Source organism: Lottia gigantea (genome assembly GCF_000327385.1).
Source record: "Lottia gigantea unplaced genomic scaffold LOTGIsca_59, whole genome shotgun sequence".
In the NCBI taxonomy this organism is placed as follows: domain Eukaryota; kingdom Metazoa; phylum Mollusca; class Gastropoda; family Lottiidae; genus Lottia; species Lottia gigantea.
This window is the reverse complement of record NW_008710013.1, coordinates 1188548-1203024: the sequence shown is the minus strand read 5'-3', so window position 1 is coordinate 1203024 and position 14477 is coordinate 1188548. Positions and strand designations below refer to the sequence as shown.

Below are 14477 nucleotides of genomic sequence, written 5' to 3'. Positions count from 1 at the left end.
TATTTTGTCATTGCAAATTTTGAAAAATTCTAAATAGGGTATTTTTTTTGTATTGGTCAATTTTATATTTCCACTGATTTAATTCTTACCTTTAATTTTTCCATTTCTTCTCTTGGAATTCTCTTTTCAAAGTCTTCAAAATGTCTGGAAACAAAAAAAGAGAAAAGTTCAAATCTGTGTGTTTGGTAAATTAAATATGAGAATTGCTTTATAAATACATTGGTTATTCCACATAAAAAAAGACAAAGTTGTTTTTTTTTATAAGCAAAGGCAATAAAAAGGAAATACAGGAATGTCTATACTTACTTTAAACCTATTTTCTGATGGTGATTTAATTTATCTGTTTGTTTTCTTAGATCTAAAATAAACCATATACAATTATTCCTGTGTGCTGGCATTCTTCTTTCAAAAGTAAGTACCTTATTTTGGGGGTTATTATCAAGAGATAATGTATCAAAAGGGAGATAATTTGGTCGAAACTGATATTGAATATTATTTGCAGTGTTAATTCTTATTAGAATATTCAGATTTTAACAAATTGTTTTGCACCTATAAAATAACATCAACTTTGTGTACATTCAGAATCTCTTTTAACACTTAATGGGTGATTATACTTTCATTTTGTTCTTGAAAAACACATTACTGAGGTCCATCTACAACTCAACCTTGAATACTTCAGGTGGTTTTAAAATAAAACAAACTAAATAATAACTTACCCTCAATACTCATAATACCATCTTGAACAAATTTCTGTGCAGCAGCAGGCCTAAAGATATAAAATCAGAATTGATAAATTAAAAGATATTCCTTAACTTTTGTATAGTTAGACTCTTGTTGTTATCATTTGCACCATTATGACTATCTATCTGACAAGAATATGATGTTAATAGTGTCAATATACCATTTGGCTTCCTTTCTGAAAATACAAATTGTTTATATCTTTCTTACTTACCCTATTCCTGTAACTTTTGTTAATTCATTTATAGCCATATTGGTATCACTTGCCCGAATCTAATAATAATAAGAATCAAATTTAAAGAGACATTCTCCTTTTTTTGTAACAAAATTTATTATCAAAAACGTCATAATTTATAACTGAAAATATTTACTATATTGTATCTACTTGATCAAACTGAATTAAAAGGGTTAATTAACAACTGAGAATACTAATTGTTAATTAAGAAGTTTGACCTACTTATAGTGTTCAGTGTTCAGCTTTGTTATGGCTTGATATCATAGTTGAATCCCTTAGCTTGCAAAAAGCATAACAAACTTTAAAAGTTTATGTCAACTTTTACATAGGTTTGGCATTAAACAATTAATGACTGGGTTTTTTTAGTTAAAATTTTCTGACACGTGAAGGGACAAATTTCTCTAGATTTTGCTGTATAGTCTATAATTTTGACCTACAAAAAAGCAGATTGTCCCTTTAAAGTGATACTATGTCTTAGAATACACTCGTCCTGTGGCTAATATTTGTGTTTAATAGTGACCATTGGTTAAATAAGTATGCATCCCACACTTTATCAAGTTTTAAAGATAGCTTGCGTTGCAAGGTAACATACGCCCACTGGCAGCTTTCAGAAATAATAAAACAGTCTTTAGTGACTAAAGTACGAATTTTCTCATATTGAAAAAATTATTCATGTTGAATAATTCCACAAAATTTTTTAAAATCAATATCAATAACCCAAATACAACAAACAATTAAATCACACAGCTCTAATCAAGGGCAAAAAACAACTTTTGACGCGTGTTTAGAAAGTCAAGGGCAATAACTCAAAAAATGTTCATCAAAAATATCTCTTGTTAGAACTTGTCTGAGATCTTATCAATTTCAATGATCACACCAAGTTTCATTAGAATCTATTGTGCTCACGAACAAATTTCAACAAGTTTTTACAAAGTCAAGGGCAATAACTCAAAAACCGTTCATCAAAATTGCATCAAGTTAAAACTTGTTCGAGATCTTATCAATTCCAATGATCACAACAAGTTTCATCAGAATCGGTTGAAAACTGTAGCGTCAATCCTGCTCACAAACTATTTTTAGCAGATTTCGACGCATTTTAACAAAGTCAAGGGCAATAACTCAAAAACCGTTCATCGAAAATGCGTCAAGTTAGAACTTGTCCGAGATCTTATCATTTCCAATGATCACAACAAGTTTCATCAGAATCGGTTGAAAATTGTAGCGTCAATCCTGCTCACAAACTATTTTTAGCAAATTTCGACGCATTTTAACAAAGTCAAGGGTAATAACTCAAAAACCGTTCATCGAAAATGCGTCAAGTTAGAACTTGTCCGAGATCTTATCAATTCCAATGATCACACCAAGTTTCATCAGAATCAGTTGAAAACTGTAGCGTCAATCCTGCTCACAAACTATTTTTAACAAATTTCAACACGTTTTAACAAAGTCAAGGGCAATAACTCAAAAACCGTTCATTGAAAATGCGTCAAATTAGAACTTGTTCGAGATCTTATCAATTCCAATGATCAGACCAAGTTTCATCAGAATCGGTTGAAAACTGTAGCTTCAATCCTGCTCACGAACTATTTTTAACAAATTTCGATGCGTTTTAACAAAGTCAAGGGCAATAACTCAAAAACCGTTCATCGAAAATGCGTCAAGTTAGAACTTGTCCGAGATCTTATCAATTCCAATGATCACACCAAGTTTCATCAGAATCAGATGAAAAGTGTAGCTTCAATCCTGCTCACGAACAATTTTTAAAAAATTTCAAGGCGTTCTAAGTCAAGGGCAATATCTCAAAAACCGTTCATCGAAAATATGTCAAATTCGAACTTGACCGAGATCTTATCAATCTAAAGCATCACACCAAGTTTTATCAAAATCAGATAAAAACTGTAGTCTCTATAGTGCTCACAAGAAATGTTGACGGACGGACCGACGGACAGGGGCGACGACAATATACGACCACATATTCATGTGGGCGTATAAAAAGTGACAATAAAACTATAATCAAAATTTTAAAAAAAAGTGAGCAAGCGACAAGTCTGTTCAGTTTGAGAAAAAAAGAGTCTGGGTAATCAACGCTAAAACAGGAAACAATCATCTTCCAGTGTATACAAACAAACTTTGCCAATGATTAATATTCGTTGACAATTTGGTCAGTGGTGGAGTATTCATTCTAAATTATATGAATTGCTTTTTAGCGGAGTCACTTAATCTCCTACGAGGCATTATTATTCCGTCTTCAAAATATGTCTGACAATCTCGAGGTCAATTTGAAGAGTAGACGTCAAGGATGTGGGAAAACCGACTTGAGAGTTACTCCCCTTGCAAATTACACCGGATTTCCTAGACTCACGATTTGAAAATCGCTTAATGGATGTATTAAGCGTTTTATAATTAATTACTTGATTTTGTGGATATATCGGATTATAGAGGTATTTTGATGTATTGTTAGGACACCAGGTAAGTCCACTGATGGATATATACAGTGGTGTAACCTATTTTCGTGGATATAAGGATTCAACACCGAATTTTGTCAAAGTTTAAAAAACGAAAAAAAAATTTTATGTCTTAAATGTTTCCTCAGATATTCTACAAAATAATTAAAATTGGTTTATTTCGATTTTCTTTATGAATCCTTCACTTTGACCCATATTTCATGAGCAACCAACTCGGCAACGGCGGCGGAATGCGTCACCTATTTTCGTGTACAATGTTTGATCTATAAATAAGTCTAGAAAAACACGTTGTATGGATACCGAGTGGTATAATTAACTTCTCTTAGTATTTATCTTTAATATCAATTCATTATAACTAGTGACAATTCCTTCAAAGAAGCACGATTAAAAAAAAATAGTGACTGACAAAATAAGATACGTAGCGTGATTTATTGCTAAAAGTCACTGAAACAACATAAGAATATGGTCCACATTGTGTTCCATAGAAATTTTCTGCTGACACGGAATTTGCTAGTTGATCACGTGACTTCATTCGTTGGACTACATTTTCTAGCAGACGACACTTGGAATTCCAATTACCGCTTGGGATTATAAGGAAATTAGGTCGATAGAAAATGGTGACGTTTGGTACTAACCGAAATCCGCCATTTTGTATTTGTCAAAGAAAACTTTAATACATTTTACCTTGCTTGAAACTACTGGATTCATTCTACTAGCTGATATTGTAGAGAAAACCCATGTTTATTAAAACAAACTAATGCGGAGGTCGCGCAAGGTCGCTCATGTAAATTATTAATCCTTTCCGGAAATCCACGAATAATAGGTTTCCACGAAATTAGGTTACTTGACTGTACTCTAATTGGCCAAATTTGAGCAAAATTAAAATTTTATGTTCATCCTAAGACGTAGTATCCCTTTAACTGGTTACGGTGACCAAATCGGATTTATGAGTTATTTTCTCTTGACCAACAAGGCATAGGTCGTCAAACCTCATGGTTTTATTTCAAAGTAGATTCCTCATCATCACTGTTAAGATATCAAATTATCATTGGACCATCAGTGCTGAACAGAATCATTTCAACAAGAAAGTTTTAAGTTCAACTTTAATGACAAAATGTTTATGTAACACTCAGTGTGTTACAAAACACCATGCATACATTTTAGAACAACACCAATGATGAATGTAAATTGCTCTTTGAAGGTTTGTCAAAAAAAATACAAAAGATTGTTACCTTGTCTAGTTTTACTAAACTTCCTGTTGCTATAAACTCATCAATCTTCTTACCAATTTTATCACCAATACCATCCTTTGAAACACAATTGTTTTCCATTAGTTCATAAATTCATAACCTAACTGCATGAGGAATTTTGGAAAGGTATTTTCACATAAGAAGAATCACTACCAGTATACAGTGGCAGTACTAGCTTCCAGAGACTGTGGGTACAAAAAGGGAGCAAACAGACATGATGGGGGACAACTGTCAAGGCTAAATTCAAAATCAAACTTCGCAAGCCTCACTATAGCATCTGAAAGGGTTCTCCCATAAACAGTTTCCAAAATTGAATTGATTTGGTGCATACTGACACATTTTGGGTAGAAAATGTATATAAACCATGAATTTCTTAATTTGTTAAAAAACATATGGTGAGTGCAAACCATTTTTCTAGGGGAGGCATTTGACCACCTTGATTAAATTGACTAAAGTCATCATGACTTCCTTTATCCTGATTCCATTTAATTGTGACAATGATTGGTATGTATCTCTAAAAGTAGCCGATTATCAATATATTATACAAACCAATTTTCTGGCTTCTGTCCCACTCTTTATTCTTGTAGGATGTTTATTTAAAACACCAGCAGCTTTACGATAAACATTATATTTATGCATCTGACGATTCACGTTTTTCTCATAATTAGCTAATTCTGAAATCAATATTGAAAAGTATTGATTAGCATAAAGCTGATATATTTATTTTAAGATTGACAAAGTTAAAAACTAAAATACACTGAATGATACATACAATAGAAACACGCCTTCAAATAAAAAAAATTTAATATTTATTGTTTCATAAATGCACCTATATCAGAGGCCTTCCTGTTGGGAGTCCATCTTCATTAGCCCACATGGTGCAGAAAAGTAGGACGTAAAACTCCATTCATTTCATTTCCTGCTGGGAGTGGAAATGAAATAATGCCATTATTAGCAATGGCATAACAAATCATAAAAACTAAAAGTTATCCCATAATAGAATGTACCAGACTTACAGGCTACACTACATTTAAGTTAAAAAAAAAATTACCCATCAAAAAATCGCAAAAATCCGCATTTGGATTGTCTGAGGTTGGATCTTTTCTTTTGCTCATTTTTATTGTATCTGACTCAGTCTCAGTACCGTACCAACAAACTTGGACTTGCTCCTCAGTCCTTGGCCTTGGTTTGATGAGAAATGCTTTTCTTTGATCTGTGATTGAGTTCAAATTAGTAACTTATGAAGTATTGATTTGCTGTCACAAAATACAAATGTCTTTTTAGTTACTGACGAAAACATGAATTGAAAGTTCAAAAGGCCTTGTAATTTTATTTCTTTTGTTTACAAATAGCAATATCTTTCCCTCGCCCTAATTTTCTATTCTACTTCCGGTTTAATTCCAAATTAAGTTTATGGACAATTAATATTCGCGGATTTAAATGTTTTCTTGGAAAAATTGTTGGGAAAGGATCCTTTTCTTACGCCCCGTTTAACCCTTTTAAAACGACAACAAATTATTATAATGTAATTCATGGATTTCACGAATAGACTAGTCCATGCAAAAAGTTTGACCCGGAAGTAATTTTTAGTAAGTGAAAGGTCGGGCTATATTGATAGAGGCCCAGGCACAGTTTATAAAACCGACTAACGTCTAACGTGGCAGAACATTGAACAGTTGAAGTGTCGGCGTCTCTTTCATCTTTTTAGTGTTAATCAACTGTCACCCGTGCGACTCTTGACCCATCATCGTCACTATGTGTGGTAAGTTTTATACCCGTTTGATTTGTTTTTCTTTCACCATGGTAATACTCCAAAACAAAAAGGCTACATTTTATTGTTTTTTTTGTCTAAAAGTTACAATTTTTACATTAATTATACCGACCGGTGTTATTACTGTTTGCTTAATCTAATTATAAGAAGATTTGTGAAATTATAGAATTGAGTTTTATGTTATTTTGAAAAATCCAACGTCCAGTTTAAGGAAAAAAAATCAATATTAAAGATTTTAATTTTCAGTGACTCAAAAAACACACTCTAGTGTCAAAGTACAAAGACTAATTCTTCAAAAATTGTAAATCTTATAATATTTTAATATTGAGTTAGCTTAAAGTTGTGTAGAGGATTATTCTAACAATCATTTTTCTTTACAATAAATTTTTATTATTTATGATAAATAATTGAAATACTCAGCTGATTAAATAAGCATATTATATTTTCTTGTTCAGACAGTTTTGAACAAATCGGTTTGCTATTATAATTATATGTACTTTTTCTAGTACAGTCATTTGATCTGGGGTATATACCAATTCTTATAAAATTATAAGTCACTTTTTGATGGTGAGATTTTAGATTCACCTGTCCTGTAAGTGTCATTTCATCAGAAAACCTGTTTAAATCTTTAGGCCTTGATTAATGGAATGTAGGCTACCTGAGGCAACATGTCCACAGATTTCATCAGATACCATATTTGGTATGATTTATATTCTTATAAGCATTTTATTATCAGAGAGGGTACCGGTAGCCAACCCTAAGAATGAACAATGGTTTGATCTATTCTGCTTGTAGACAATGATTTGAGCATCAGACTCTTCATGCCTATGAACTACATACAAAATAATACATAGTAGGCTATATATTGTCATAATAGTTGTTTATTAGTGGTCTGTAGCTACTTATTAAAGATAAGGGAATGGTGAAGGCAAATTGTGGGCTAATGTTTCAATCTGTTACTTGTTCATACTTTTGATTTATTCATTTTCTTTTTTGCACAAAATACAGGTCTGTATTGGGTTAATAAATTGACAATCCTACCTCTCTAAGACAGGTTTTGATGTTTGATGCTTCCTTGTTTGCCCAGTTGTATGTTAAGCAATTTCTCAATTCTTTGCCTATCCTCTTAATGTGTGGGCATTGATTTAAAAAGAAAAAGAATTGTCTAATGTTCATGTTGCATTAATGACTTTGTAAACTTGATGATACTTCCTGATGATAAACCCACCAGCTGTACTCTAGGTCTATATGTTAGGTATACATGTATATCTGTCAACCTGACTAAAATGTAAATATTTATTCAGTGGTTAACATTCAGTTAGTGATACATGCCCGATAGTTGTAATGCTTGGTGATACATGCGTTCAAATCTCTGCATTATAGCTCACTTCTATCTTCACTTAGCAATGTTAGCATTATTTTTATCCTTTTTTGTGCACTACAAATTAATATGAAGTCAAGTTATGTTTCATTTTATTCTCTAATTAGATATATGAACATATGAGGCTTTGATTCGTTTTACACAAGCTTTATGTTAACCGTTGCAAATTGATTTCTGTCTTGTAGTTACTAGTTGCAACTACTAAACATATGTAAGTAAGCTTAACTTCCAGAAGGTAGTGGCAATTGGCACACTGCACCCTGTGACGTCACCCTGTCTGACATGGCAGATGTTAAAACCACTTACTTTACCTGACCTAATTAATAATATGTGTCTCCCATGTCAATTTCCTCCTTTTCGGGTTGACGTCACAGAAAGTACATTGTCTCTCAGAGAGGGAGAAAGACATAATTAATATACTGAACCAACTTCCTTCATTGTAGGATTGCTCCTTTTTTGTGTGAAAACCCAAATTTTTTTTTTAGGTTTAGTATAACCCTCAACCATTGACATTACATATTACAATATTCTCAACCATTGTCATTACATATTACATTTTTCTCAACCATTGACATTACATATAACATTATTCTCAACCATTGACATTACATATCACAATGTTCTCAAGAATTGACATTACATATTACATTATTGTCAACCATTGACATTACATATTACATTATTCTCAACTATTGACATAACATATTGCACTATTCTCAACCATTGACATTACATATTGCACTATTCTCAACCATTGAGATTACATATTACATTATTCTCAACCATTGACATTACATATTACATTATTCTCAACTATTGACATAACATATTACACTATTCTCAACCATTGACATTACATATTATAATGTTCTAAACCATTGACATTGCATATTACAATATTCTCAAAAATTGACATTACATATTACATTATTCTCAACCATTGACATTACTTATTACATTATTCTCAACCATTGACATTACATATTACATTATTCTCAACCATTGACATTACATATTACATTATTCTCAACTATTGACATAACATATTACACTATTCTCAACCATTGACATTACATATTACAATGTTCTAAACCATTGACATTGCATATTACAATATTCTCAAAAATTGACATTACATATTACATTATTCTCAACCATTGACATTACTTATTACATTATTCTCAACCATTGACATTACATATTACAATATTCTCAACTATTGACATTACATATTACATTATTCTCAACCATTCACATTATATTACATTATTCTCAACCATTGACATTACATAGCACATTATTCTCAACCATTCACATTACATATTACAATATTCTCAACCCTTCACATTACATATTACATTATTCTCAACTATTGACATTACATATTACATTATTATCAACCATTGACATTACATATTACATTATTCTCAACTAGTGACATTACATATTACATTATTCCCAACCATTGACATTACATATTACATTATTCTCAACCATTGACATTACATAGTACATTATTCTCAACCATTGACATAACATATTACATTATTCTCAACCATTGACATAACATATTGCACTATTCTCAACCATTGACATTACATATTACACTATTCTCAACCATTGACATTACATAGTACATTATTCTCAACCATTGACATTACATATTACACTATTCTCAACCATTGACATTACATATTACAATGTTCTCAACAATTCACATTACATATTACATTATTCTCAACTATTGACATTACATATTACATTATTCTCAACCATTGACATAACATATTGCACTATTCTCAACCATTGACATAACACATTGCACTATTCTCAACCATTGACATAACACATTGCACTATTCTCAACCATTGACATTACATATTGCATTATTCTCAACCATTGACATAACATATTACATTATTCTCAACCATTGACATAACATATTGCACTATTCTCAACCATTGACATTACATATTACACTATTCTCATCCATTGACATTACATAGTACATTATTCTCAACCATTAACATGACATATTACACTATTCTCAACCATTGACATAACATATTACAATGTTCTCAACAATTCACATTACATATTACATTATTCTCAACTATTGACATTACATAGTACATTATTCTCAACCATTGACATAACATATTACATTATTCTCAACCATTGACATAACACATTGCACTATTCTCAACCATTGACATTATACATTGTATTATATCATAATCTATATGAGTAAAATAAAAAGACTAAATTATGTTGGAACAAACTAAACTTGACACTTTCAGATTAGAGTGTATTCTATGTTTTGTACAGTTATTTAACAGTTTTTGTGAAATTAAAATCTTGAAGAGTGATTAGTGTAGTCTGTGTGTTAAATATGACAAGTACAGGTGTGAAAAGCATGTACATAAAAAGATTGAATGATAGTTTGATATAAGTAGAGACTTGCCTAAGGGGACAATCTAACTTGATTATAACAATATGTTTAATTTTTTTAATAGACAATAAAAAAGGCTAGGGGGTATAATAAAGATATGAAATGTTATGATTATTATATAATTACCTCAATATAACTATAATCTTTGATCTCGAAACTTTCAGGGATAATAGTCTCTGATTAAACTATGAAACTGATTAAAGATTATTGTGATAACATATATCATGTAACATTTTGTTTTTAAAAAAATCAAAATCTCTATATATACAATTACAAAGATATTAATGAACTACTGATTTACTTAGCTTAGTGCACTTTCTTATCTGTATGAAACTTGCATAATATTTTTAAGATTTTTAAACTTAGTAAACTTACAGTGAACACTGTCAGCTCCCGGTGTTAGTGTGTGCATGTAAAATATTTACATACATGTATTGCTACTGTGTACTTCCCCTACGCTCACTAGCAAAGAGATGCAGTTTCCGACAGAGCACAAATTCAGCTACTCATAGGACTTTAGGAATTTATGATGTTTTGTCCAATTCAATAAAAACATGCAGACCAGTCTTAGTAGACATTGTAAAATTCATAAGACAAAAGCTGCTGGTGATGTAGATTGACTTATTGCACTGGTTGAACGGTAACATGGCTAAAACTTATGGTTGTCAACTTCTTCAAGTCACAACATGAACCTAAACTGGCCTTTAGAAACACAATATAACACTAATCACACAGTAAAATGAATAAGGAAGTAACTTGAGCAACATTTTAATCTGAAATATAAGTGATTTTTTTTATTCTGATAAAGACCTTATCGCCATAAATTTTTCCATTGACATTCATGTTTTACTTCTTGAAATCTTTATCAGTGATATTATAATGACCACATTTCAACCAATTTATGGATCCTTGAATTTAAATATGTTTGTAAGATTATCTTATAAGTCATTTTCAAATATTTTATTAAACTTAAAATTTGTATTTAAGTACATTGTATACTTTCTTTATATCATTGAAGCAGAAATGTTGGTCTACATTCAGGAATAATACAAAACAAACATATTTAGTTACTCCTTCTTTTAGGTGACTTACAGGAATACTATACGTCTAGCAATAGCCAAAGTCTTTTTAATTTTTCATCATAGTACATACTTGGTGTCAAAGAAATACAACAGAATCCTTGTATAATCCAATAAATCCCTAAAACTACAGATAATTTTTTAAAAACAGCTTAATGTTTTTCAATAACATATTAGTTGAATGGATTTATTGTCATATGTCATATATATTCTGTTGTATTGTTATGACACCAGAAAGGTCAACAGATGAATAAAGTATATATTAAACTCTTGTTGGTCAGCTTACCATGCCAGAATTAATAAAAAACAGCTTACCATACCAGAATTAATAAAAGACAGCTTACCATACCAGAATTAATAAAAGACAGCTTACCATACCAGAATTAATAAAAGACAGCTTACCATACCAGAATTAATAAAAGACAGCTTACCATACCAGAATTAATAAAAGACAGCTTACCATAATGGAATCAATAAAAGACAGCTTACCATGCCAGAATTAATAAAAGACAGCTTACCATACCAGAATTAATAAAAGACAGCTTACTATGCCAGAATTAATAAAAGACAGCTTACCATACCAGAATTAATAAAAGACAGCTTAGAAATATAAATGAATGAGGAAGCACATTTCTTTCAATCCTTATATTTACATTCGGTAGTGTTCAGGAATCTATCACGTTACTTTTAAGGATAAAATTATTGCCATAATATAGTTAAACCTATCATTGTTTCTAGGCTGATGATGACGTATGAAAATAAAATAGTGCAAGGTTAATGGAGTCTTATTTATACAAACGAATGAAAATACATTTCTGAAAGTTCATCTGTAAGAGAAACAAATAACTGAAATATTCAACACAAATCCCAAGTTGTCACAGGAGACAACGTCATTACAACATTATTAAGTCATCAGTGATCACTGAGGAAATTTGTAGTTTACCGGTAAATGAATGCAAATTTCTCACATTGGTTCACTGTAGCACGTGACAATAAAATGTAAATATTATTTTATGAATTTTTTAGCAAAACTGTTGCAATGATTAAACCGTTTAATTAGAAACATCTTGTATAAAAAAACAAAAACTTGACTATATTTATATAATTGAAATGAATAAATGTCAGTGAATTCACTTACTTTTGTTTATATGTCATATAAGTTTTTACCCATTTTTTTTAATACGTTTACCTAAATTGAATGTCAGAATAAGACTTTAACAACATAGCATTAGTTATACTGCTGTGGTTTTCAAGCTGTTAAGATTATTTCTAGAAATATTTAAAAATTTGGTGAGTGATTACATCCAGAAGTTGCTGTCGTCTAACATGAACTAATTCTTCTAACATGAACTACTTCTTCCAACATGAACTACTTCTTCCAACATGAACTACATCTTCCAACATGAATTATGTCTTCCAACATGAACTACATCTTCCAACATGAACTACGTCTTCCAACATCAACTATGTCTTCCAACATCAACTATGTCTTCCAACATCAACTACATCTTCCAACATCAACTACGTCACTACATCTTCCAACATGAACTACATCTTCCAACATGAATTGAACTTCTCCCAACATAAATTTCTTCCATCATGTACTGAACTTCTTCCAACATGAAATTAGAAAAGTACTTAATGCTGTATTGTTTTGATAGCTTCTGTTGAGCTTTTAACAATTTATAAGAAATGTAAAGATGAAATTGTTTTTTTAAGGTCATATTAAATTTTTTGATGTACCGGTAATAAAAGTGTTGGCACAATGAGGTTGTTATTGGATTGTCACTGAACCATTAAGATGAAAAAAACAAATCATTTGTAGTAACAATATATTAAATGTTAAATTAGGTCAGATTTGGAAACATGTTGGTTTTTGACCTTATTTAGAAAACCGGTTAAGAGTCAGTAACCACACTTTAACTGTGAATTTCTCATCTTCAGAAGAAGAGTGGCGGTCTGGATTTATATTTGCTTTGCTTTTAGTTTTGAACCATTGCTCTATTTTTAATTTTTAGGATTCAAATATCTGAAGGAAGGACTAAACAGTTTCATATTTTAATATTGTTAGAGAAACCCATTCGAAAGTAGAAATGAAAGTTATTAGATTAATTATATTTAAATGAAATGAAATTTAAATATATTAGAAATATTGAATATATATGTATATTAAAGATGGAAAACCATACTAAATGGCATTTGCATTTAAAAGATTTTTAATCTTAATTTTCTAATCAATAACTGTATAGCAGCTGTTAACATAACTTCAACTTCATAAATATTTCTGTTGGGAATAATGTTAGATAAACATGTACATTAATTGGTCAAATCAATACTTTCATATAACCTTCTACAATCATACACAGCAGACCACACATAATAAGGCTAGCAGATATATTTTATACATACCTAACAGAATCGAAAAGAACATTGCAGATTGTGCATTTACTCAAATGAAGAACCTCATTGTAACTAAGAGAATTTTTTTTTGAAATGCAAGCACAATAGTGCAGGTCAAACATTTAAGCAAAACAAACAGGGGTTTGATATGTTAAATTTGAATGTTGAAAACATTACAAGTGGTAAAGAGAAAAAAAAATGTGTTGAAATGGCTTTAGTTCTAGAGTTCTAAGAACCAAGCCCAAGAACCAAGCCCAACAACCAATACCTCACATCTCTCAAGCCATTGCCCTAACTAGTTTCAATTTAATTGTACATTTTTCTGAAGAACATGCAATATAGAATGTAAATCCATGATGATAAACACACAATACCTTATGAATTTATGATTGCAGAAATAATGTTTCTCCATATATTTTTTGATTGCATTGTTAATGCTTAGTAAAACTACCTCATCATTGTAAAGCCTTAGCCTTGAAAAAGAGCCTAGGTCGTTCAGATGAGACAATAAACTGAGGCCCTATGTACTACAGGCTATATCTGGGTGATTTAGCTGTAACAATGTTGTATGTTTTGACCTAATCTCCTAGGATGTTTCAAGTCTTCTAATCTGACATTGAATATTTCTAAACCTGTAATTTGATTTACCTGACAGAAACCTGAAACTACCTGGTTTATACCAAATGACTTTTGTATAAGGAAGTTT

The 14477-nt window shown here is 30.8% G+C and overlaps 1 protein-coding gene and 1 pseudogene across 2 annotated transcripts in view; one reads left to right on the top strand and one right to left on the bottom strand.

The window, feature by feature from the left end:
• Window positions 1-6154, bottom strand: part of LOTGIDRAFT_150780 — a 12280-nt pseudogene extending 6126 nt beyond the window's left edge. Inside the window, exons 1-7 of the mRNA in view lie at window positions 5740-6154; window positions 5238-5362; window positions 4671-4745; window positions 953-1011; window positions 717-766; window positions 307-358; window positions 19-144 (exon numbers count right to left, since the gene is read on the bottom strand). Coding sequence covers window positions 19-144; window positions 307-358; window positions 717-766; window positions 953-1011; window positions 4671-4745; window positions 5238-5362; window positions 5740-5803 — 551 coding nt within the window. The remainder of the gene's footprint in view (window positions 1-18; window positions 145-306; window positions 359-716; window positions 767-952; window positions 1012-4670; window positions 4746-5237; window positions 5363-5739) is intronic.
• Window positions 6155-6374: 220 nt separating this feature from the next.
• LOTGIDRAFT_235105 (hypothetical protein) overlaps window positions 6375-14477 on the top strand; it is a 28841-nt gene continuing 20738 nt past the window's right edge. Inside the window, exon 1 of the mRNA XM_009063662.1 lies at window positions 6375-6450. Coding sequence (XP_009061910.1) covers window positions 6444-6450 — 7 coding nt within the window. The 5' untranslated portion in view covers window positions 6375-6443. The remainder of the gene's footprint in view (window positions 6451-14477) is intronic.